The following is a 26782-nucleotide window of genomic DNA, read 5'->3' as shown; positions in this document are numbered from 1 at the left end:
TTGTGACAGGATGCGGGACTTCAGATTCTTTCTCCTTTTCGGTTGTTTGTTTCCAAGGTTTCGATTTCCTTGGTGGTTCCGGGGGAGGTGTTTCTGTGTTTTCCTGATTAGCTTCCTGTTTATTACTTTGTTCGAGGTGACGTCCAGGAGTGGGCCTCGTAAGCCCGGCCCCCAGTCTACTTGCGTCTGTTTCAAGGTCTTCTTCGAGTGCTGACGATTCGGGTTCTTGATCAGGCCTGTCTTCTGATTCATATCCGTCGTCTGTCGGTGCAGGTGCCGCTTCTGGTTTCAGGATAGGGGTGTAGTCGAGTTCCACGGAGACTTCCCCTGATTCAGGAGGGGGGAATGTGACATCTCGACTTACAACTAACCTATTTTGTGATCCTATCCAGGTGCGGTAATGTTTGGTACTGTCTGAGTATCCGACGATGATTCCTTCATGTGCTCGGGGTGCTAGTTTGCTTCCTGCTGGCCTAGAGTTTTCTGGGATGTGGACATAGCATTTCTTTCCGAATGGTTGAAGGTGTTGGATACTCGGCTTTGAACCTTTCAGGGCTTCGAAGGGGGTCTTTCCCTTTAGCGTACTGTGGGGTAGCCTATTTTTGAGGTAGACAGCTGTTGAGTATGCTTCACCCCATAACGATTTAGGATGGTCCATGATCATGCACCTGACCATTGTTGTTATCGTCCTGTTGAATCGTTCTGCAACTCCATTTGATTCAGGAGTGTATGGGGGAGTCTGTTCGTGGACTATTCCTTGTAGGTTGAAGTAATCCATTGTGTCTTTGTTAACGTATTCACCACCACCGTCCGTTCTAAATCTCAGTATTGTTGTATTTTACTGTTTCTCGATTTTCGTGACGTAGTCTTTGATGGCTTTTATCGCATCGTCTTTCTGTTTTAGCAGATATATCCAGGCGAAGCGGGTATAGTCGTCAATGAAGGACATATAGTACAGGGCTTTTCCTTGCGATTGTGTGCCGAATTTTCCAGATAGGTCAGAGTGGATTAGTTCGAATGCTCGCTGGGATCTTGTACTAATTGGTGCAGGTTTCTTGTGCACACTTTTTGATAGTGCGCATTGACTGCAATGGAATGTTTCTGGTTTGGGGGGTAGCTTATGGATGTCTTCGTACAAGTTTTCTAGTGTCGCAGGGTGGCCTAGTGCTTGATGCCATTCAGAGTAAGTGGTCAAGCGAACTGTATTGCTAACTACTTGTACATTCCAAAGTCCCTTATCCAATTTCGCCCAAATTATTCCTTTCTTTTCTTTCGTGACCAATTTGTTTCCTCCTCCTGACTCTGTTCTAAACCCCTTTTCGTCGAGTATTGTTTCTGAGACCAATCCCACATTTCCCATGGTTGGGACCAGCAGCACGTCGGTGAGGACAACGGTGGATCTATCTCCATTGGGAAGGTAGCATTCGAAACTAGCGCTTCCCAATCCGGTGACAGCGTGGATGGTGCCGTCGGCTGTTCGGACTGTGCTGGTGTGAGAACGGATGTTGAAGAGTTGGTCTTTGAAAGGTGTTACGTGAGAAGTAGCTCCAGAATCAAGGATCCAGGTAAGGGGCAGAGAGGGTGAAGTATCGGTGCGTACCATGCATACTGTTGTGGATGATTCGTTGATAACTACCGACGCTGAGTTATCTCTGCCTGGTCTCCTTCTGTTTGAATCCCTTGTCTTGTTCTGTTCTTTGAGCTTTCTACACTCCTTGTACTCGTGGCCCTGGTACGGGTTATTCCGTTTCTTGCACCAGGTGCATTCCTTGCCGTTTGGTGTTGGGGTACTCCTGGTATGAAGTACCCTGTTGTTGCCAGTGAGAGGGGTTTCCTCTTGTAGGTTTTGTAGCCGTTGGCGTACATCTTCGTATGTAACATCCTGTTTGGTCTGGATGTTATCGACGACGTTGCTCATCGACTTCGGCAGTGAGGCAAGTAGGAATGCTGCCATTGCTTCGTTGGATTTGGTGAGGGGTAGCAGGGCCTGAGCGAGTTTGTGGTCGCCGCTCTGAGACCTGGTTTTGAGAGTGTTCCAGTTCGTGTTGAAGGTCTCGAGATGCTCGGTTAAGTTACCGTTGTCTTGCATCTTCGTGTCTAGAACACGGCTGAGGAGGGTGATCGTCGTGTTTGGTGATACGCGATCGTAGAGGTCTTTGAGCGCCTTCCATGCGTGGTATGCATTTTCGGCGGAGACGACTGTTGGTTGTATGTCTTCGGCTACAGCTCCGATGAGAAGGCTGTGCATTTGTTTTCGGGCCTTTTTGATTTCGGCCTTGGTGAGGTCTGTGTCATCTTCTGAGGGGTTTTCGATGCTCAATGCTTCCCACCAGTCTGCTGCATCGAATGTAATCCTCCAGGCAGACGCCCAAGTTTGGTAGTTGGATTGTCCCTTTAATTTTGGGAGTCCATCAAACTTGATGCGAATGTTACTGGGACTCGTGTTGTCTGAGGACTTAACCTCCACGGCCTTGGATGATTCACCAGCGTCAGACATGATGTTGTATGAAGTGTAATTGAGTTAACCGAATGTGGCGAGTGTTGTGCGGATTTTATTTGGCAAAACTCGGGCTCATAACCTGAAGTTTGAAATGTGGGAGAAAATGACTTGAATGTGGTTTGAACACGTGACCTTGAAGGAGGATGTGTTTGTAGTGCGAAGAAGATACTATTGCGCCGCTGAAGTTCCAGCGATAATGTAGGTGTTTGAGCGCTCTATATATACAGATATTCTAATACCACGTGATCCCCTGATTACATAATCCCTGACACTAAGCCTTGTCTGAATCCCTGTTCCTTCTATGAGTCATCCCTTATACATGAGTAATTCCATACATAACCGATGTCGCAATGCCCTATTTCTACATGGAGATCTCGAGGAATCTAGCTCCTCATCTGTAGCTAAATAGATAATAGTCTTGGAAAGAATTGGCTAGGCTGTTTGGCACTCACAGATCTATCTCGACCTCGCTCGAGCGTCAGCTTATGGAATGCCGCCGTCACGAAAACTCACTCGGACACTGATCTTGGCGTCCCCGGCCCCCCACGTGCACCCGCAGCAGCCCAATAATCTTTACCCCGTTCCTCACAGCACAAGTCCCACACGCCTTTTCTTGCAAAGTTATATTTGACCAAAACTATCAGGAAACCAAAGCTCCTTCCCATCTCTTTTCTCTTCCGGGGCATGGGGGCAAACTATTTTAAGAACCGCGGCGTCAAAGTCGATCAGGTAAATTATAAAAGTGTGTTGTGCATGTTAGCTATATACTCTTTAAATTACTGCGCATAACCAGGTCTGGGAAAAGTGTGTTTCTCCTTAAAGACATTTTTTGATAAAGTGCCAAACAGGGTATATACAAGTGCGGCGAGGGGACAACGTTGTAGCCTTCTTTGACGACACCTATAGCTATGATTAAACGTAGTCAGAATATATTAGGTAAAACTTCATCAGCGAGAATATTGATGAGGTTGAGACTTCAGTACAACGTTATCACGCGCCGATAACATTATGTGTGCATATGGCTTAGCATTATCAGGATAGCAGAGTGGCCAAAATCAATCAACCCCTCTTGGTAAGTTAAGTGGCCTTCTTGCTATAAATATGCGGCCTTCAACTGTCTCTTTAAGACTTTATAGTGGCGCTGCTTTCAGGGCTAGTCACCCTTGAACACGCCACGCCCCCATGAGCCTCCATTTTTTTTGGGGGGGACGGAGGTACGGTTGTGGCATCTCGTGGTGGGTTAGCGGTTTTTTTTTTTAAAAAAAAAAGAATTTTTATAGTTTTCTGTATGTAGAGGTATTATTAGAAAGGACACATTCGTCGGTCTTAACCTGGGTTTACTCTGAAATGGGTTTATCCATCCTATATACCCTGGATGAAGGAGTCCAGCTTTGGCGATTTTAGTTGATCGTGGCAAGTCATTGCGGTGGTGGATGTTGTTAACAGTTGCATTATTAAACGTTTCATTATGTGGTTTTGACGTGGTCCTAAACTACATGTATCTGTACTTTATCTTAGAGCCATTCTGTCCTCTAAAATATACCTATAAAGAGGGAGCCTCTCTCCCTCTTCTTGTTTATAACTACCAGCCCATACAATCGACCTCATTTTTCTCGGTTCTTCATTGCTTCAAAAGATCATCCCAGAACACATTTTCAACCGCCTTGAAAGTATATTCCATGGTAAACGACAGGAAGAGGTAAATACCATGGGTATTGGTGCCACTGACTCTGTGATATGTCTCCGTATCCTAAACCATTTCTGGGATGGATTCATCTTTTGTTTTCAGCCACACATGGATAGCTCAAAGGAACCGAATGCATGTTTGAAACACCGCGTGATGGCTAGACAACTGTTAAACGCCCGTAGATGTGTTGAGCATGCAGTCAAGAACAACTATTCTTGGCATTGAAAAGCCATGCCCTTTATCGAGATATCCTCAGGACCGAATAGATTCTGCTAGGTATCATGCAGGTCTCCAACAACATGTTCGCCGACCAGGTTGAGCAGAAGGAAATCAGCTCGTAGCGGCCTCGATTTCTTATATCTGCCGGAATTGATATATCTCTCTGACCTGTGCTGTACGCCAAGTGATTTTATCGCATATAACTTCTATGAATTCACCTATAAGTGGATCAAAGGCGTACCCGGCTAGTAATATACACCGCTGTGAGAGAAGCCGGACTATAAACCGAGGTCGGGATCGGATTTGATGCTTCCGTGCATTGCGAGTCATTTTATTATTATCCAACATGCCGCACCATTGCTGGAATCTATCCAATGGAAGACAGCCTAGTGAGATATTTGACCGTTGCCATTGCAGATACGCGATAGGCTTCCCCTTGACGAAAACATGATTAGAAGGCCAGTAAGGATACCCAAAGTTGTAATTAAGAATTTGCACATCCGTCCCTAGGCCCTTGGTAGATTCGAGGTGCAACGTCATGAAAGACTGTTTCTACTTGACAGTATAATAGAGCTCTGTCATTTCTTTTCCTTCTCTTGGCGGGTTTAATATCCCCCCCCCCCCCCCTTTCTTTCTAATCTTCCAAATAACCAACCTCTGCATGCCAGGCTCATTTCAGCAAAATCGATCTGGCACCCGGTAGTTGGGATTCCCCACATCTCGTGACCTATAGGTTGGCTGCAAAGAGTAACCTAAGCTCCGACCCTCACCCATCCATCCATCCCCTAAGCCAGCTGGGCCCAAGCTCATGCAGCAGCATAGCTCGCACCTACCATCAACAGGACATGACTTATCCCCAAAAGACTACTGGCCATGGTAGTTGACCCTCGGATGCCAGCCTGCCCCGGTACGCACTAGTACCCACAGACCCGAATCATTCGTACGTACCTAAGAATACCGATGGATAGGTAGGTAGGGTAAGGGGCTAACCCTCGAGAAACAGCCAATCTATTCGAACCAGATAGGCTATTTTCCTCTTATTGGTGCTGTTTTTCTCATTAACGCCCAGGAGCTACCTACATATGCAGGCACCCGCACCCGCACCCAACATGAACCAAAACCACCCACTGCGTGGGGGGGTTGGGAATATGGGAAAGTGCCAGTTGGTGTCTTTCCTTTCGAATTTCCTCATCTCTTTCAGCCCTAGTTGGCCAAGTAGGCTACATGTTATAATAGCTACCTAGTTGCCAATCCCCACGGGACGGGCCGGAGAGCTAGATGTCTCAATGGTGGTGCGGGAGAGCAATCCGGAAATTCGGTCGGGATCGGGGAGGGGAAGGGGTTGGTGGTTTTGTTGAAGATTTTGTGATAGTGCGATTTAAATTTATTGGTGATTTGTGTGATTTGTGGTGATGGTTGGGCCCGGTTGTACGGCAGTGTGAGTGATGGGTTGTGATGCGCGCGCGAGTCGTTCACCAGGTTGGCGGCTGGAACATCTGGAAACACCTGGTAAGCGCTGCTTGTTTGTGGGTGTCGGTACATACATATATGTAGGTACAGATGTCCCCCATGAGCTACCGGGTACCTGATGTGTTTCTGCTGGTGTTGGATCATGGGATGGTATGGGTGCATTCTAGAACCGATTGTGTCAGTCAGGCAGCTTCTTCTGTTGTGCTCGAGAGATCATGCAGTCTTTAAATTAAGCGTACATTCACCGTTGTGTTCAACCTTTGTGGTACATGTGCTCTTGTGTTGTATGCAGAAGACCTTTCATTGTCAGACGGCTACTGATTTCTTGACCGTCTCGTGACTATTCGTTATTCCCATCTAAACGTTGTCTTCTCCTGTTTGAAATATGGTTTTTGCTCTACCATATATGCGATATTTCCTTTGGTATTTAGAAATTCTTGGTTTCTCTATAAAAAGGGGTTTTATATATATCCTCATATCATCACTAATATGTATTCAGTCAAAGGCCCTACTATTTGCGTGTTGTGTTCCCGATTATCTATTCTAGGCGCCTGTTATCGTTATCGCGATTACAGACCATGTCGTGTGCACCTCTCTAATCCCAATAATGAACAACCGCTCCACAATCCACGCCTCAGCGGTAATGCCCCTGTCAAATGGCACAAATGGCAGTAAACAGGATTCCACAAGCGTCATCTACCAAACTCTGAATCACAAAGCCAAAGCCCCAAGAGAGGTTGAGTCATGTCCATGCATACCCGCTCCCGCCCACCCCACCCATACATAAGCCGCATTAGCTACCTTGACCGCCAAGCATTTCAGCCCCGCTACCTATCCTTTGAACTCTCACCAGCTCCCTCCAACAGAACACTCAGACAAAACCCACTCAACAACCAGATCCTCATAACTTATTTGCACATCCCAACAGAAGCAAATGGCCGCCCAGAAGCGAATCCACCGCGTACTTATCCCCCTCTCCGCTCCAACTAATCTCTCCCGCGAGTCTAACGGTGCCCCCTATAGGAATACGCTGAGATCGAAGCAAGCCCAATCCCGGGCATTGCGGTCCACTCCATTGACGAGGACATGTTCAAGTGGAACATCGAGCTCACCGGCCCTAAGGACTCTGTCTACGCTGTCCGTACCTCCCTCTCACCGCCGCTACTGCTTTGCCGACGGGGGGGGGGGGGAAATCATGAGCTAACAGGCGTGTGTAACTGAACAGGGCGGGACCTTCAAGCTACTACTCACTCTCCCAACCAACTACCCCTTCAAACCGCCCGTTCTGGCCTTCCAGACGAAAATATACCATCCGAATGTCAGCAACGACGATAAGGGCAGCATGTGCCTGGGGATCCTAAGATCAGACCAGTGGAAGCCGAGCTGCAAGATCATGTCGGTGCTGGAGATGGCAAGAGGGCTGCTGGTGGAGCCGAATCCGTAAGTCCCTCTTCTACTGCCCTCATCTCATCCCAGAATATCTACGGAGTGCTGACGAGGCTGTAGTGATGATGCCGTCGAAACCACGATTGCGGAGCAGTTCAAGTCGGACAAGGCGCAGTTCGAGAAGAACGCAAAATCCTGGGTCAAACAGTATGCAAAGTAGAGCAGTGAGTGAGACTCCTACTACGGACGTTTGTCTTTGGAAGCTGTACGATAGAGAAACATTTGCGGTGTGCAACTAAATAGGGATATTACTACGTAGGGTAGATCAAAGTTTACTTTTTTTTTTGTCTTTTTTGTCGGGGGGAAGTGTTGTATTACGTCATTTGTAGGCTATTAGCTTAGCGCTTAGATCCTGGTGTTCATACGCCTGAAATAGCATTATTCCTTCCGAGCTTCTGGGCTTGTTTGTGGAGTAGGTTGTTTTTGTGGCTGCAGAGGGGAAGGTTTGTGACGAAAACATGTGGCGCTGTAGAGTAGTCACTGGTGTCGAGTGATATGTTATGAACCAGTTTTCAGGCACGGCTTCAGTGTACTGGTCTTATGCCCATCCCGTACTATTGAGGTTAGCGTGTAGAATATTAAGGTTCGCCAATAGAGTAGAGTTGTCTGTAACACTACCTCACCCTGCCGTTCAAATCAGCTCTTCTTAGATGTGTTATCGCCCAGTGTTCCTGCAGCCCTAAACCTAACCCCACACCTAAACCTCACGCGTACGGCAACTCCATCCTCTATAAGAAGCAACCCAAAAACCGAGCGAGGTACATAACATAGCAGCTGTTTTCGGGGGTGATCTTTGTGGGGCAAAGTAAAGAACCGAGAACGTAGAGAATATATTGTATGAACTGATGAGTAGAAACAAGAAGAGCGAGCGAAAGCTCTCTCTTTATAGCTACAGTTTAGAGGCCAAACTACCTCTAATGCAAAAAAGTACAGATAGCTTAGAACAACGTCCAAACTACATCATTGTTAACAAAATCACCACCGTAATTAATAACTTGTCACGATCAAAATTACCTACTCTTTCCTGGTCTAGTACTTACAGGTCTCTAGTAAGGATCTTCGGTTTCAATCCACAGAGTCGCTCATAGCCGCGTTGAGGCGAAACACAACTTCCAGAGCCTATATGTGACCAATTATGGCTATATTGATACATGTATTCAACCAACGACTACACACACATCTAAAACAATTACTAGGATAATTCGAAGACGTTATTCCAGGCGAGAAAGCTTCTGGTAGCGAGGTTGCGTAACGCCACCCTTGCACAAATATAGTTGAAACTGGCCCCGTCAAGGACATTGTGTCGAAGTTTGAGGCTTTTGCTCGTGATATCGAAGAGCCGTATAAGCGGGTTAACAGTACCATAGTTTACCCCAGATCACCTCCTCGACCAATCATTCGAAAACGGCGCCGGAGAATTTGCGGAGTAACTTACAGTCAAAATGGTGTCAAGTAACCAAAGGCTAACTAGGTAACAATCCCCCTAGTGACCTACATGTAGTTTACGTATATTTAGTTGGCTTTCCGCTCCTTAATTATTATCATCCAGACCCAATAGATCCTACCTATTTCTTATCAATCAGCTATCTTTCTAAGATTAGCCTATATATCATTCGGTCCTTACTAGACCAATAATACCACCTGCCTACCCCATGACAAATACTTACTCAATTTGATGTCTATAAGAAACACCAGGTGGTCTATATAAGTCCGGCTATCACCGTGGTAAGCGGATATGTTTCTGCTTTCTCAATCCTTATAAACATCATGGCAAGGCAAGCTCCGGCTCACGTGTGAACCTCGGGGCATATCACGGCCAGTGAGGCCATGGTGTACCTCAACCCAACCCTAGCCTACAAGGTTTGACCAAGTAAACAGACAACAGCGGATCATTTGTACACAAAACAAATCCCACCTAGCTATCTAGCTAAATTGCATCTAGTCAATGTTTCCCCCGGAGACGAAACATACCAAAGCTGCAAGTAATTATACCCTAGGTACCTCCACATCCACCACCTTCCACCACTCCCCCGAAGGAGTCCGTACACAACTCGATCCCACCCCATCACATCTAGCTCTGCCAAAACATCCCACCCGTAGATCAGATGTGCTCTACCCAATAAGGCCACCCCCTTCGCTACCTCCTTAAAACACCGGCGACGCCATTGAGCTGCCTGCCCCCACCCCCCCCCCCTCCTCCACCTAAACGGGAGCACCACCTCCTCCTCCCCATACACCCCACTATCGATCACAATGTACGGAGATTATCGAGCAACAGGACAATTATGAGGACATGGCCTAGGCCCATCTTAAAGTAGGAGGTGCAGCCGTTCGTCTACCTATGTCTCAGAAGTGGGGTTCGGTTTTTCTTTGCTAAAGTGGGCAACGATGTATGTACGCCCGCAGTGCGGAGTCTGTTACTTGCAGAGGATCAGGGGGGAGGACGGAGACTTTAAGCAGCGCCTCCTACATTGTGCTGCAGGTAGGTTATATTATATGTAAGTAGCGAAAGTGGAATACGGATCTGCAGTGTGTATGTAGGGTGGAGGTAGATCCCCTCCCCCGTGCCATCGGTATGTATACCTGAGTTATTAGCGAAGTAATGTCTTAAAATGCAGGAAAACCCTTTCCTCGCCCTCCCCATGAGTGAGATTACGTGACTGACTGCTGCAGCACTGACCCAGCATGTACGGTAGCAGAAGGGAAGGAAAGATGGGGAGAGAGATGCCAATGTGCCGCCACGTGATGAATAATATCTCACTTCAAAACTCCCCTCATCCATGTCCTTCAGCTTGATTTGAGTGTCCCCTTTTTTGTTTTCAAAATGGCTAGTAATTTACACTCCTCTCCTTCCTCGACTCCTGTGATGATGTAATATACATTTCTGACTTAATTTTTTTATACAGAAACAGACTTTCTTTTTTTCCCTCCACAACCTCTATTTCACAAAGTCTAGGGGGGGTGTTTGATACCTATGTACGAGTGATGCCGCATGATCATCCCCCGCCCCCAAAGTCTATTCCACTAAACACCCCAGATATTTTTGACAAAAGAAAAGGGAGGATTCAACATATCCAGAGGGTTCCTCCCTGTAAAAAACAATAATGATTCTTTTTAGGATAGATATGTATTTCAATAATAAACGCTATCTTCTCTCAAGTCCACCCTTAATGTCTGGTAATCTCAAAAAATGGAAAATCTCTCGGGAAGTTAAGAGAGGTGTTCGAACGCCCAAAAGAAAGAAAAAAAAGAAAAAAAGAAAAAAAAAGAAGAAAAAAACCCTATGAATATGATGCAATGCATAAAGGTGAATATGGGGGTAAAAAAAAAAAAAGAAGAGACGTCAAAAAAAAAAGAATAGTTGCCCGGGGCTCCCAAAGATAATGAAAAATATGAAAAATATGGAAATGAAGAGAAAAATAGAAAGTAAAACCTACCCCCCCCCAGATAAGAATAGGTAAGATGAATACTAAGTTTATAAACAATACACAGAATAGAAGTTGTAGGGGGGCGAAGGATATAATGCCTATTAAAGGCAACAAAAGAGAAGAAGTCTTGAAGTAAATAATAAGGAGTGTGAGTCGATGGAAATTTGCCGTAGCTTGCAAAAGACGAAAGAGAAGAGAAAAATGACGAAAACCCCAAAGTCCGGAAGAAAAGAGAAAGAAAAAGAAAAGAGAAAAAAAAAACATAGGAAGCCGCTTTCATATCGTGTAGGTATTTATCCCGCCAACCCCTTATCCCAGCTGCCGAAAAACAAGAAACAAAAAAAGCAGACACCAGTTGAACTTTTTGCCGTGCCGAAAGTGCTAAGAAAAAACAAAAGAAATTGACCCCCTCTCAAACACCCCGAAAGAGAGTCGACCCGCGTTAAAGACAAAGAAATGCAGTGCAGTAACAACAACAATTAAGGAAATTGACACAAAAAAATCACTCCGATTCTATGCTTTGACCAAGATCTTCTTGAATCTCCTGCCAATGTCATGACCTCCGTGAGCACCAAGACCGTTATTTACGTGTCCAAGACCAGTTCTCATAGATGCATCGTCTTTTGAGGCTCTAACACCTCCCTTCGCGATAGCAGCCCGTTCTGCCGCAAATGTGTCTCTTCTATCTTGCCGTCTAAGGTCGATTGTCTCCTGGCTGATATGACCGAATCCATTTCGACGTCTGTAGCATCCCTCAATCAGGGCACCAGCATCGATAATTTTCCTTGGGATAGTCTGAACAACCTGGAAGATCTCCATGGGGTCGCTGACAGCCTTGATTTGGGGTTCGCCGGTTTTGAATACCGCCAGAGCTATTCTGAAGAGGGTTTTTGATCCTTCACTGTATTTCGAATACACGGTTAGTAAAAGTAAGAAAAGGAGGGGGGTGAGGAAGTTATGCATACTAGAACAAGCAATCCCAAACTCTCAAAACACTCTCTGTAGGCAAAGACCCAATGAACCCGCTCATGAACCATGAAGATGTGCACAGTGTGATAGGTGGTAGCTTTGTTGAAGTTGGATCAAAATCACTCCCGTCCAGCTCACCGCCAATCTTACTCCAAATCTGAGGCAAGCTTTCTCTTACACTCATCATGAGAACCCATTGATCAACGCTTGATCCCTCAAGGTTAACTTCATGGGTTCCAGGAAGATGCTGGTGGGTGAGAATCCACAGCATCCAAAATGCTTTCTCTTCGGTCATAAATAGAAGTAACATTCCGGCCAAAAAGTTCAAACTCTGACAGTACCCAATTTTTGGAACATATCGTGAAAACGCTACCAAGACACGCCTTAGCTGTTGAACGACTGGTGTTTCTAGCTGTTGTTGCTGTACTTTTGACAACCTTTTTGTACCTGGCGGTGGGTCGGGCTTGAACTTGATATTATCGGGGAAAGTGCGATGAAGATCTGGTGGAAGAGTTAGACAAAATGTTGACGCTGCAGAGATTATTGTACAAACCTCTTTCGATGAGCTCCGAATCCGGGGAGTCCAATCCTTTGTTTACCAATTCTTCATAAAGGCCAGCATTTTTACTCAACACTTTCTGACCACCGGCATACCAAAACCAAGCTGCACCTCTCCACTCTGGGGGGATACCCTTGCGGATGTATCGCTTGACCTTGTTGGACTTTGGCGGAAATCTGACAGGTCCTCCCTCTCCATAAGATAACCCAGACTCTCTCAGTAGTACTTCCCACTTCTTTCTTCGCCTATCCAAAGTCTCCTCATAACGCGCGTTCCATTCCTCGTATTCTGCGAGAGTAACGTATTGTGTTTGCTTTCGGAATCTTCAAAGGGTTAGCAAGAGAATTCGTGTCATCTAAGGATCTGGAATATCATACCCGTAACGATCACGAGGATCTTTGGGTGATTGGTTAATGGCAACTGTTGGATTCTTTGAAGGCATTTGGATTGCAGGTGGTGGGACTTCGGGTAACGACTGGGGCTTGAATGCTGGCGACATCTCGGGTGATCTAGGGATGGTGTCCAGTACCTCACTTGTTGCCAGGGGTTCTGAGTGCGCATCTTCCTCTTCTGAGATCATTCTATCTTCTTCGGTACCACTTCGGCGGCTTTGTTCAACATCCAACTGCCTGTCAACACATAGTACTTCCATCTTTTCAACTTCTACAAAATCCGCACTCTGGCGCGGAGAATCCCCTTCATGGTGCGCCAACTCGCTCTCCGATAACCTCGACCTAGTCCTGGGCGAAACCTCCCCTCCTAGCACCGAATCGCCCTTGCTCCTAACTCGTTCGATGTTTTCGAAACTTCCTTGCCTAGAAACTCCGCTCATCAACGAATCACCGTGACTTCCCCTCGCACTCAGTCCGTCCGACACTGAGTTGTGTCTTGAGGTCGCACCGCCAAGTACCGAATCGCCCTTGCTTCTTCTGTTCTCCTCTTCTCTGTATTCGTCTTCGTCTCGCGCTTCCCGCATAATCGATTCTTCGTCTGTGTCGCTGCCGTACATACCAATAGCTTCGTCAACTGTCATAGCATGGCTGTCTTCAGTCCGCTCTGATATACTTGTTGGTGTGCTTGAACGGTGAAAGTCGTCGGTAAAGAGTGCCGATCGGAACGAACCGCGCATCTCGTCGACGGCGCCTAAAGGCCCGATAGAGTTGTGAGGCGAGGTGTTGGCACTCGACACAGCACTAGTGTCATTACTGTACGGCGCGTGCGGAGGAGAAAACGGGTGAGATCTCGGCGTACTCCGTGGATCTCTCCGATGGGGATAATGTCGGTTTTCACCGTTATTTATACCATACAGATCTGGGGCAGAGCTTGAAGGGTATGGACCGCGTGGAGTCGACGGATGTCGAGGGTGAGGCTGTATCGGAGGAAACTCATTCGGACCCGGGGTATGGGAACCGGTAGAGAACCCCCGCTCTCTAGCAATAGAATTAAATGCCAACGGCATCCTCAAACCAGGCGGCGGGGGCCCAATAATCGGAGGTGTCCTTCGGCCAGGCCCAGCTCTTCTTTCACCGTTGCTTGCTGCCCTCTTGCCTTGAGGTGATTTTCCCGGGGGAGGTAACCCCACCAGTATTCCCCGTTCCATGCTCTTTTGCTTTGCCAGCCGCTCGGCTCCAGGTAAACTCTCAAAAGATTCCCTCGTTGCAATATCCTGCTCCATCATCCTCCTCTTTACTTGTTTCGACAATGGTTGGTCTCCACCCCTTTCCCAGCCGTGCTCACCTGAGCCTCCAACACGCGGTCTTGGCAAAGCAATTCCCGTAGAGTTCTGTCTATGTATATTAGGATTACACGATTGCCCGGGCCTCATCTCGGGAACTGAAATCATCTTTCGTACACTGTTATCGTGTGGAAGGTGTGTAAAATGGGTCTTGTGAGCAGATGCAGATAAAGGAACAGGTGGAAAGTCGAAATGAAGCTCCTCGTCAAGTCTAAATGGTGATTGGGGTTCCGGGTGATGTTGTAGTATTCGACCCCCCTCGTCTAGAGAGGGTCTGGGGGATGGTTGGGGGGTTTCGAAAGAGGACGTAGTCATGTCGATGCAGGACGAGAAGTTCCAAAAAGTTCCAGGCTCAATCCAGGCCGGTGGTGTGGGTGGGATGATGAATATTCCGATGAAAGTATGACGACAAGATCAATGCCGTTGGTTTGATTTGGGGGGGGGGGGGGGGGGGATGGGTGTGTGAGGGCGGGTAGCCGTGATGAGATGCTGTGTGATGATGAAGGTATTGTAGCAGCAGCAGCAGCTATGGGGGGGAAACGAATGTATAGGGTTGAATTAAGGAAAAGAAAGAATGATTATGGAACAGGTTCCCGTAGAAAGAAAAACAGAAACAGAGAAACGAAAGGGGAGCCAACCAACGGGGGGGGGGGGGGGGGGGTTGGTGGTGGCAGTAGTAAGGAAAGAGGAGTCGGGGGATGTTCGAGGTTGATGTAAGTTCGAGTTCGAGGTGGAGGGAGTGCTCAAGCGACTACTCCCTGCATCACCATGCTCGCTGACTGGGGGGGTGGGAGAATCTGGGTGGAGAGGTGGAAGGGATGGGGGGTGGAAGTGGATTGGGGATGAGATGTCCAGGGCGTCAATGTAGTAGTCGATGGCGTCTGTGATTGAGGGAAGGCGTCTGTTTGGCGGCTTTTGCCTCTTGGTTTTTATGTTTCGAACTACCCTTCTCTAGAGTTCATTCCTTATTCCTTTCCACACCCTCAATTGTTCACAATTTCTCTCACTCCCGAACTCTGTAATCACTCGAACTCTCCGTATCCCTCCCGAATGAATTGTCAGGGTGGAGAAATGAGCGATTGAGATACTGGGAGTAACCAAACAATAACGAAATGTTTCGGGTTGTTGTTATTGTCGTCGACGTTAGCGTTCCTTGCTGAGTGAGTGAGTGAGGTACCACCACCGCCTCGTGATACTGCCCTGGTACTGACTGACTGACACTGACTGGGTACAGCTGAAGTGTACAATGCCGTACTGCTGCTCCCTTCTTTTCTGGCTGACTGACTGTTCTTCTTCTCCCTCCGACTGGTAAGGCAGATCCGTCGCTCACAGCTCACTCGGGGTAGAAAGGAATAACGGGAGACGGGTGTGGTGTGTTGCCCGGGACGTCCGTGCGTAACTGTTCGAGAGTTAAGGTAACCTATACTCTTGAGGCTTCTCTGGTTTCTGGTTTGGCCCTGTTTATCTTTTCAAATGTCCTCTCTCGCATATGTGTGGACCTGTCTTGTCTATCTTGTCTGTCTGTATGTCTGAATTCCCCTCCTTCTCCTGCTTCTTTTTCCCCCTCTCGATCTCTCTATCTTAGAACTGATCTTCTCTACTTTCGCTCACAGCCAATCCGCCTCTTGTGCTTCTCTCGATCTCAAACACTCACCCGCACGCACCCGATCTCTGTTTCCCCTACATATAGGCCCTGAAGATAGAGTACATAGATACACCAGGCAATTCTTTATCGGTACTGACCCTGCAGTGCAATGCAGTACAGACAGTCATTTTCTACCCCCATCTCACTGTCTCTCTTCTCTCGCTTTCTCAAACTCGCCTTTTGAGGCTCACTCTTTCCTCACTCACTCCCTCGTCTCCCCTTCTGGGCACTGACCTCGCTCGAGCGACGGCGCTTGGTTGCGTTGGGGTTTAGTATCAGGTTCCGCTGGGTGACATACATAACCCGAGGACCCAATCTCCCGGGACTAGGGACACCCCCGGTCCGTCACTTCTTGGGTTTCTCTCTCTCTCTTGAGGGATCGCCAAATTCCCCTTCTCTTGGCTCGTTCGTTCAGACTTCCATCAACCTCCGACCTCAAGCTGTGCACAGCCGAACCGTCATAGTCATGCTGCTTACAAAATCTCCTTACAGTACAGGCTCTTCTTCTCTTTCCACGGCCTTACCGAAACAAGAAGCGTGATATAGCTTCAAACCTTTAATCTCGTTCCTGGGTCGTGGGAAACCTCTCAACAGGCATATCCCACCCCCTATGCAAAGACATAAGAAAAAAGTCAATAGAGTAGATGAGCAAAAGTGCACCGCCGTCATACTGATGGCATCGAACCTAACCGAGCTGCTGCTGCTCCCTCCCCTCTCCCCCTCCAAGCCAACAGGAGCTTTTCTCCAAGCATGCACTCTTCAAACCTCTTACACGCATCCATACTGGTACATACATGAGATATGCATAGGTACAGCACCGCACTGCGGTTGAGGATTTCAAGCATTCAACCACATGATAACATACGCCCCCAAACAGCGAGTGAGATCCGGGCGATGAAGGAAAACCTCATCGAAAAAAAGAAAATAAATTCTCTATCTCTCTGGCCTAAAAAAAATATCCCGGACTTTTTTCTCAAAAGTAAAAAATAAAATAAAATAAAATAAAATAAATTCATTGGCTGATTCAACATCCGACCCCCCCTCTTCTCTACTCTTCCACCAAACAGAACGTTCCATCAAATTTGCGACTTTCCCGCGCCCGGTCCCCTCCCGTTTTAGCACAGCTCAGGAAGAAAAAAAAAAGAAGGAAAAAAGCAACTGCTTAAAATTTGCCGAGATGGTGGAATCGAACACTGGGCCTAGCCGGATTATCTCTCTTTTTCCCTACCCTTCTTTTCGCGGCCGGCGTATTGCTAGAAGCACAAACAGTTATGTACTCTAATTATCATTGGCAGCGGGGTGACTCTACCAAAAGTACCTCTACATGTACCTGATGTATCTGCTTTGCCCCACTACAGGCTACCTCCACCCCAAAAGGGATCTACTGCGCTGACAGAGGATGGCGTATGAGTAACTTAACCCCTCAGATACGGCTATACCGTACCTGCGCTAGAGGGCGGGCGGGTGGGCGGGCGAGCGAGAGTAACGGACGAAGCGTAATTAAACCCCATCCACCCACCCCGGGAGAATTAGCTAGCGAGCGAAAGACAGAAGAGATGAGCACGTCGAAGGGGTGGGAGGGGGGGTGTGAGGGGGAGGAAGGAAAGGGCTTTAACTTCATGAAGGGTAAACATATAATAACAACATCCAACTGATCAATGCAATAGCAATAGCTAGCCTAGATATGTCATACTGTAGCTATGACGGCACTAGTATTGTAGAATATTCAGCAATGTCAGAAAAAAACGAAGGAAAAAAGACGTTATGGAAGAAATATCTAATATCACGCAACGGATATACCCTCCCAGGTCTCTTCTCTTCCCCCTCCCTCACAAGAAGTCACTCACTCACACTCCGCCTATTCGGAAATGCGTAAATTTGGGCAAAAAAAAAAAAAAAAAACCGTACCTGCGTAAGGTGCATGTATGTATGCACACCATCACACAAAAAAAAGTCATCACCTCACTGCACGCAGGTACGCACACAACTTTAACCAAATTTGGCAGCACCATATGCAGGCCATGCTCGTTTTGGCGAATATGTTTTTTTGCTTGCATGTGCTTTTATCTAGGTACCCTACGTATCTATCATGCAAACACCCCCCTTCCCTCCACTCCACTCTACCGAAAATAAACGAAAACCTTCTTGCTCAGATGACATTCCCGTTTTAAGCTTTCCATTGGGAGGTACAGTCGAGGCGGGAAGGATGAGGATAAGGGTGGGGGGTTGTAATTGAGTTTAGAGCAGATCATCTGTAGTCGCGGCTGGTATACTTTCTAATTGATGGCACAACTGCAGCAGCTCTACCAGAGCTTTTACTCTCCTCCACTCGTCCACCGATAGGCGAAACGCAATCCCCGGCCTATCGAATGGGCTTTTTCCTTTTCCTTTTCGCCCTTTTATTTTATTTTATTTTTTTCGCCCGCTTACTCGCTCAGCCGGGTCTCACATAGCGACATCCATCTCCCCCGGCCTCGACGTCCTCCTCCTATCATCGTCTTATCCAGTAGTCTGCGGAATCTTTGGACATATCAATTGCAACGTACCACCCCGCCCCCAATACATACTATTATTAGCCTAAAAGTTCGCCACGGGGCGTACAGGCAGGCCTTTGCTCTAGAGTGGGGGGGGGGGGTGTGTGTTACTGCGACTGTAGACTGTTGTACGGTGTACCTGCATACAGACCGGAGGATAAGATGGGGGGGATGGCCTAGGGGGAATACGATAGGATAGGATAGGATAGGCCATGCCGTGCTACCTCACCACAATTTTGGCGAAGAAGCATATTTAACTATACGTGTTTTCGGGAGAGGCTAGATCTTCTTCTGATACTACTCTAATTACTCTTACCAGAGAGAAAAGGTTTATAATTATGATTACCCGCCGCCGCTCATCCGTCCGCCCGTTCTATCCGGTGATGTGATTGCATATAGCTAGGCGGTAATTGAGGCTATGGTTGGTTGTCTGAGGATAGTATACATGGAGTAGAGTAGGTAGTAGAGTAGGTACTCTACCTACATGTAGGCACAAGTACATATATGGTTCGCACTTACTCTACAGGTGCTATATGTTATGCACCGCCGTCAAATCGATTACCGTCTTGGGAGATGGGTACAGCTAGAGTAGATGCTGCTTAGAGTGGACAAGATAGTGGATTGCTTGTTTGTTGTACCTGCATATTCCAGTATTCCATATTTGGAGCTTGAGATAACTACTCATCCTCATCATACTCTATAGCTTCTCCCCCATCGAGATTCAACTCGTAGGCATTCACCTCTCAACCCTCAGCCTACCTACTCCAGAGCATGATAATTATATCCCACCCCTCCTCTTCGCAATCACACTCGCGGCTACCGACATCAAACCTTTCCCCGGTTCTCGCACAATACGGCGCGAATGACATGTTTTGCTTTTCAAGTCGTCCATGCAGCCCTATGTAGCGAGTAGAGTACTACAAATACACATCGAGTAACGAGTAACCCCAGAGCACAGCACAGCACAGCACGGGGGGTACAAAGAGAACCAAAGCCAGCGAGTAAATACAGACGCTCCCCGCCGAACTGCGCAAAAAAAAGAAAGAAAGACTCCTTTACGTACAGAATACCCCATGAAGATCGGAGAAGAAGTAGTTGTCTTTTAATTCACGATCACGATCACGATCACGCAAATATCCCCCCGGCCCCATGGCCATCCTATCCTTATTCTTCCCATCTAACTATATACATATAAATACTCCAACATCCATCTAGAGACAGCCGTAACTAATACATGCTGATGCTACTTTATTAAGTCAACGACTGCCAAGAAAAAAGAAAGACCAAAATCCAATCCGCAAACTCCATGCGCAAAAAGTAAAAATCATGAACAAAACCCAAACCCCGTAAGCACCGGACCGGTTAGTTCCTACCGGCACTTGCTTGACTTGACATTACCTGACCCAAACCAAGCCCGAGCCCTCTGACCCCAAAAGCTCGAGCCGTACATCAAACGTGGGAAACCCGTTTCCTGTCATACTCATGTCACTCATCAATCCCGACTCAGACGGACGGCTGGGCTGGACAACCAACACAACAAGCCTCTTCCTCCACCGCCGGAAAAGCGCAATTGTTGAATTGCAGCTCCCCCAACACAATACCACACCGCCTCCAACCTCTAAACGAGCATGTAGAAGAATTGAATCTCTGTAGGCCTAGGTAGATATTTCTTCATTGTAACCGGCCACTGCCGCCCCCACTGTTGAACCCGGGTTTGCCTACAATGTATGCACATATACTGCCTGTCCCTACATGCATCCAAAAACCCAGTCGGCGGGGGTGTCTCCGCAAGCTGGTGGAATTGATTGTTGAAGGTTTGCCCGTCCGTCGGTCGGTCGGGTTCACCCTTGTTTGGTCGGGGATATATTGATCCTTTGGGACGGAGAAGGAGGATTAAACACGGTGTCCGCAATATGTACGCGTCGCGTCACCCGTACATTGCGTGTAGAATAGGTATAGAGTATAGCGCTCATGTAGCTATAGCCCTTCTGGAAGTTTGGTGATCTTGGGTAAAGTGCTTACTCTACCTCCGACTTCCCTGGGTGCTTGGGGTCAAGCTTCTTCGGGAAGCAAGGTGGGAAGCCCGGCGCGGCCGGGCCTGTGCATCGTGAACTTAGTAATGAACCACTCCCAATTGATTCCACCATCTCATCATCTCATCCGTCCGTCCCCCCTTCCACTCCGCATCCAATCCCCCCCTTCGCCATCCCGGAGGGTGCATGTAGAGTATCGGGAATCGGGCTTTGTCGAACCGGATCTCACCGACCTCTGGTGATCAGCACCATGCAATTTCACAGACAAAGCAAAAAGAAAAAGAAAAAAAAAGTTGCCTGTTCATTCAATAATAACACACCCTATCCTATCACGATCATCTGGGGTGCATACTCTCTCTACCTACTCCCCAGGAATTAGAGTAGAGTAGGTGGAAAAAATAAAAATAACAAAGCAAACACTTCCCGAGCCAATCACCCCGCCTCTAGTGCTGTGGAGTAAGATTTCGAAGGGGCATGGGGCTTCCCGGAGGGATCATGCTGGCTGTAACTGTCAATAATGGACGGCATGTCATGTCGGGCTGCTCAGTCAGTGCCAATAAATGGTTGGTGCAAGGCCTATGGCATATTTCAAAACGCAAGTGGCTTGCAGCCACGGCATTAGATGCTCTGATTTTTGCTCTCTCCCTCACTCTCGCTAAATTGGCTGGGGACAGTTAAGATGAACCTACCTAAGTAGAGCATGTATGCGGAACCGCATCTAGCTGCAAGGCATCATCGTCGTCCCAGTGCGGTTTGTAATAATCTGGGGTAAAAGGAAAAGAGACATGATCAGACTCACGATCATGCAATATCACTCACCTTTTTTTTTTTGTTGCTATTCCACATCAGGACAACAGGCACGCGCTCAACACACTCTCTCTTACTTAGCTACTTAGACTCGGCATCCACCGGTTGTAAACAAAAAACGTTTTTCCGGATCACACTTCCGCGCCGCCAGCGATCGGGATGAATCAGGCACCACCGCGCGTGTATTCCACGCGGAGGAAACGGTCTACCGAGCGGCGACAAGGCTATGATCTTTCTTGGGAAGGAAGACGGTACTTATCATATCCATCCCATTCAGCCAGTCAGATCCAACACACCGGCGCCAAAAACGGTTCCAGTGGGAGTTACCGCCCCGGTTATCTGCAAATCAAAAAAGAAGGGCGCTTGGCAAGAAAACCGGGGGAAATCGAAAATTGCGCATACTGGGTACCGATACCTACTGCTCCACTGTGGTAAGTACACTCCAAACCCGGTATCGTGTTTATTGACCACCGCATATGTGAAAGTCTCCCTTATTTAGCTCGCGAGGCCCGACGATGATCATTACTTGCCTGAACATGGTTCTCAGAGCCTCTCGTTTCAAGCTTCATCCTCCTTTCACCTCATAGTCAGAGACGGACAATTACTGACGTCAGCGGATCCCCCTGACTGTTATTAACGTTCTATATATGCCTGTTCCTGGGTAATAAGTAGAGCACTCTACACGCTTACCAGCGTAAGAACCAGTTGCTCAGGGCAAGGATAATTTGTATGGAGTGGCGTCGTTCTCTCATACAAATAATCCCTGTTTACGTTACTTGCATTTTCTGGTTCTTTTGAAATCAATAGGTATTTCGGCGAGCCCGTTAATGGTGTGGCGTATATAATTGCACTGTGGCGTTTACTCTACCTACTCTGTAGACAGTGCGGGAACAGGGATGTTTTGCCCGAGCTAACCCAATTCCAAATACCAAGTAACAAAACCCAACTAACGGGGTGCAAATATTCACTAGTACCCGCCCTTATGGTGGATCTTTCCCTCATAACTCGGGCGGGCGTATGAGCGATGCTCCTCTTCTTGTCTCCGTAAATGCACGTTTGCTTGTTTCGCGAGAGTTCTGGGCAGACATATGTAATTCCAGCTAGCAGTGCTGCAGCGTGGGGGGGATAAGGAGGACAATCCCACAGCAGAAATGACACTGTCACTTCACCATCCTGGCCCAGTAAAGTCGTCAGCTGTTTCATTGAAAGAAGCTTGAGCTTGTAGTAGTAACTGTAGGTGTGGATCCGAACATAAATAGAAAAAGAGATGGGCTAGTAGGACTCCCGGCTCGGGCCAGCATGTGAGCATAGGGTATCCTTCTCGGCGGACCAACCACCCTTTCATTCGGGAAACCAGCATTGTTTGATTGGACTGTTCATCGAATAGAAGCCCGAACCGTTGATAGAATGACGGAGGTGGTTGTCAAAACGATTTACAACAGGTGTCATATGGCCTCACCCCGTTTAGTGATATCCACTAGGCTACCATATGTGGCCCAAACCCGGACGTAGGCTTGACTCGATAGGGTCTAGATGTGCAGGTACTAGATGAGAAATCAAATTCCTTTCTGTAGTTGTGCCTCTTCCAGTGACGGCCGGAAAAGGCAAAGAAAAGTCTCCCAGATTCCAAATCATCCGATATCCCCTATAGATCTACGTAGACTGTTCTCTCGGACTCGTGTGTGGTTTTGAAAGGTGCTTTGAGCTTGGCTTAGCTGGTTGGCTCTCGATGGCATGCATCACCCATGATCACCCAGTGCGATCCGGAATGTTTTCCTGTAATGTAAATTCCCGGATTTGGTGGGCGTGTTGTTGTCACCCGACGTGTCAAATCCGGGGAGATCAAACACTATAACCCTTTTACTTGATACAGACCCTCGTGTTGTCTTTGACTTTATGGGATTATATTATCGATTCTGTTTTTGTGGGTCTGTATTCCGCGGACCACTAGGAGCTCCATATTGGCATGTTGATGGCCGCCAGTTTAGGACAGAGCTATAGTAGATATCCCAAAAATGACGATAAGCTTTGTAGAGTTGATTGCTTACGGTTACATAGTCAAGTCGTTTAAAGTTTGATAAGTTGGTTTAGACAAAAGCCTCGTTTGACGACCGACATCACTTATTGTTGAAAACCGACCCAAAACTTCGTCCTAGAGAGCCTCCTAAAATTAAATCTTAAGTTTATGGTTCTATATCACTTAAAGAATTATCTCTCGCCTTCATATCGCTGAGGAGTAGATATTGAAACTCACTACGCCTATTTGAAGACTAGAATCGATAACCGAGTGATTTATCATGACGGCAATGCAACAAAGAGGTTACTGTGTTCGAGTGTCTCTATATGGCTCTCCGAGCGTACTAGTTGTTTCTTGACTGCCACTTTACCAGGGACCTATATTTTAGTTTCCTAAAAGCCTATCTATTTATGGCTAGTTAGTGTATATGAGGATTCTCAACTCCCAGACTGAATAATAGATGCGACGAGATATAGCGCATGAACTCATGACTTGGTTACTATTCTCCTAGATGGTACCGAAGATAGATCACGGAAAGTAGACCAGATGAGGTCAGGGTGCCGAGCATCCAGCACTGAGTCCTGGTTTGTGGCATTCAAAACAAGAGCTAGATTTGTTATATGAACAAGGTAGTTCCTTCCACCAATACTGGCTGTTTGGCTTTGATGTTGGGGATGCTGCTTGCGGCAAACGAGTTTATTACTCATACCCACCACAATTGGTAGTTATATGGCAGTCAGCTTGAGCTGTTCCGTGAGATCGATAGGGCTTGTCTATTCAGACACAGCGCTCTATTCCACCAATTGTACGAGGCTCACGCGTTCTTCCATGACCATTTCTCCGGGTTGGGGCCTGTAAACCACTGGATATATTGCTTGCGCGCAAAAGATCTGAAAAGGTGATAGACGGCGAGAAAACATTTTTGTGTAATATTCAGATGAATCTGTAGGTACTCCCATAAATAGTCCAGAGTTCAAGCTTGTTAGCTGTGGATGTCCTTGCTGAGCCCAACTGGTTTAGAGCACTGGGTTTTGGGAGTACCCATGGGGATTGTATTCTTATCAAACATAAGGCTTAGTGTAAATTAACCAAGATCATCATTTCCGAGAATTTCTATTAGGAAAGTTTCTAAAATGTTAGGCATTCCAAAATTATTCCACAATCCTACGGGCTATTCCTGACCCAGTACTGCCCAAATCTCATGGGCTAGGAACAATCCGAAGTTTCCTGGGTCAAGTTGGCCCACCTATTGTGAGATCCGGGCTGTCCCATCGAAAACCCTGCTTTCGTGTCCAATCAAACGTTAGTCGCATATAAATAGTGTTGTATTTGTCTTCCTTTCTTTTTATATCTTGTGACTGCATCTTTACACCCAGTAGAGTCTCTGATTTCTCGAGCACCTCAGGTACTATTAAGCATGAGACCAGAATCCAGGGATTCGGTCTAAAGATATCTTAAGAACTCGAGGTAGGTCTTAAGAACTCAGAATAGTAATAAATGATGTCAACTGTGCCGTGTCCAATTAGGCTGCGCTTCTTCTCAAAGGCTGAGGTATTTTCGACATAATTTATAACGCTAAGCCCGCGCATCTGAGATTTGGATTGAGTCCTGAGATTTTCTAGATTTGAATTCGGCGGGACCAGGCGAGAATAGGTAAAATCCGGCCGTAATTTTCCATGTGGCTAACAATTAAGTCGTAAACCCGAGTGGTAGAAGATACTCGTTCCAGCCCAGTTTGCCCACCCAGCTTCTCAAACCTCTGATTCGTCGAGCATACTGGGTAAGTAGAACAGGGTTATCGAAGCTTTATAGCGAATTCAGACTCCGTAGCCCATCAGATCTTGTTATTTTACCTCTGGCCGGTATAGATGCGTGTATCGACCCCACCACATGCCTACCGCTCCAGTTAACCCTCTCCCCATATTCTCACTCATGGCTCAGCTAAGCTTAGCTTGCCCTCCTAAGTTGTGGTTGCTTGGGTTAAGCCATACTATACCTCAACCTCATGTTGATGATATTTGAATGACTGCTGTATGTAAATGAGAGAAATATATTAGTAATCCAAGGGTTTGCAACCTCGATTTTGCGACCCTCATGAATATCTTTACTATGGTCAGAGGTCAGATCAAGGTGGTAATGCGGGGAGGGATTTTGCAAAGAAAAAAAAAAAAGAGAAAAAAAAGTGCAGATTTGGGCGGTGTTTTTTCTTCTGGACTGTTGGGAGCAGCTGATGCTCACGAAGGGAGGGGAGATAAAATACTGGTGGGCTGTGGAGGGAAATGAAACTAGAAAGAGAATAGAGGGGGTGCAGCGTCCATGAAGAATTGGGCGGAGTGTAAATGGAGATAGTGATGAGGTTTAACCTGGGGTTGATACCCAAGACGAGGGACGAGAGTGGAATCCAGAGAGGGTGAAGAAAGTGGGAATATAGCCATGACAGAAGGTATCCAAGAAACGGGGAGGAAATGTAGATAAAGAAATTGAGCAGAAGGGGAATCTAGGGATCTGGTATCAGAGATAAAGGCTGGTGAAGCGTAGAGGGAGAAGGGAGTAGAATAGTGGGTGCTGGTATTCTAGAAAAATATGATGGGAGCGGGGCATGATGGATAGCAAGGCACGGGAGATGGTGCCCAGATGAGAGATGCAGACGGGGCTGGGGGTATTTGTGCAAGGGACACATACATCCCACAAATGACATCCGCACCAGCGTCTGTCGCTTATATGAATATGTTGGTGGGGAAAACATTGATGGAAGAGGAGGAGGAGGAGGAGGAGGAGGAGGTTGATGGAAGAGGTTGATGGAGGAAAATGTTGATGGGAGGAGGAAGTTGATGGAAGAAAAGGTTGATGGAAGAAAAGGCTGATGGAAAAAAATGTAGGAGTCATGTAGGGTGGTGTAAGAGAGAAGTTGGATGCAATTAATGAATTAAACAAAAAAAAAAAAAAAAGAGAGAAGTTGGAGAAGGGCGCGCGAGTGATATCTCATGATATAGGCCAAACGCCCACTCCGCGCGTCCGCAGCGCCGTTCGCTCTCTTCTCTTCAGATGCCCAGAGTTTAACTTATTGTACTGCTGGGCTTTTCGCACTGAAACAATCAATTTAGCTACATGTAGTTCACATATCAATACCCTCACCCTCGAGCAACACTGGCAGCAGGTCAGTTCCATAGAACATAACAGTGTACCACCGGCCCCACACATCCTACATACATACATATATCCGACCAAACAAATCTCTGCATACAGATTATCCCATATAGAAATTGTATAAACCTCCCTTATGCACCAACAGTGACGTAATGCTCTGGGTAGTCACATATTGCCCACACACTCCATCCCCGGGCCGCACACGGGAAGTGCCAAGTACATCCCGCTACACAATTTTATATACAACAACAACACTCCAGACTAAACCTCTCGTCATGAGCTACTATCTTTATCTTCCATCCCATTTCCATCTCATCTTCAGGTCTATCTGCCCAGCACGTTGAATCAATGCTTGGCTATGTATATGTTTGTTACTACATGTATTTTACTACATGTACTAATACTGGCTATCCATTAGTCCCTGAATCTCGAGGCTCTTTAAATACCAGCTGGTCACCACTAGGGGCTCTATGAGGACTTGTCTCACAGGATGAGATTAAGCTCGTATCACGTTTGAGAGCTTGTCTCGCACCCATCACTAAATACTTCAGCATAAGCACCTACAGTAGACTCGCCCTATAAAGGG

General features: G+C 47.0%; 3 protein-coding genes across 3 annotated transcripts; 1 reads left to right on the top strand and 2 right to left on the bottom strand.

Annotated features, from left to right (window-relative positions):
• Nucleotides 1-1143: 1143 nt before the first annotated feature.
• LAJ45_05533 (uncharacterized protein) lies at nt 1144-2497 on the bottom strand (the record flags this gene model as incomplete). Its single annotated transcript, XM_046115104.1, has 2 exons — nt 1144-1161; nt 1214-2497. 2 exons carry the CDS (start codon nt 2495-2497, stop codon nt 1144-1146), a joined length of 1302 nt encoding a protein of 433 aa, XP_045971626.1.
• A 4313-nt stretch (nt 2498-6810) lies between these two features.
• On the top strand, nt 6811-7482 carry LAJ45_05532 (uncharacterized protein; the record flags this gene model as incomplete). Its single annotated transcript, XM_046115103.1, has 4 exons — nt 6811-6837; nt 6900-7013; nt 7102-7316; nt 7383-7482. 4 exons carry the CDS (start codon nt 6811-6813, stop codon nt 7480-7482), a joined length of 456 nt encoding a protein of 151 aa, XP_045971625.1.
• A 3781-nt stretch (nt 7483-11263) lies between these two features.
• Nucleotides 11264-14328, bottom strand: LAJ45_05531 (uncharacterized protein; the record flags this gene model as incomplete). The annotated part of the gene is made up of 4 exons (XM_046115102.1): nt 11264-11651; nt 11716-12220; nt 12273-12601; nt 12656-14328. The coding sequence occupies 4 exons, from the start codon at nt 14326-14328 to the stop codon at nt 11264-11266; spliced, it is 2895 nt and encodes a 964-aa protein (XP_045971624.1).
• Between the last annotated feature and the right edge of the window lie 12454 nt (nt 14329-26782).

The sequence above is a fragment of the Morchella importuna genome, assembly GCF_003444635.1.
Source record: "Morchella importuna strain M04M26 chromosome Unknown Morimp01GS015, whole genome shotgun sequence".
NCBI lineage: Eukaryota > Fungi > Ascomycota > Pezizomycetes > Pezizales > Morchellaceae > Morchella > Morchella importuna.
The sequence above is the reverse complement of the archived record's forward strand: the minus strand, read 5'-3'. Positions and strand labels throughout refer to the sequence as shown.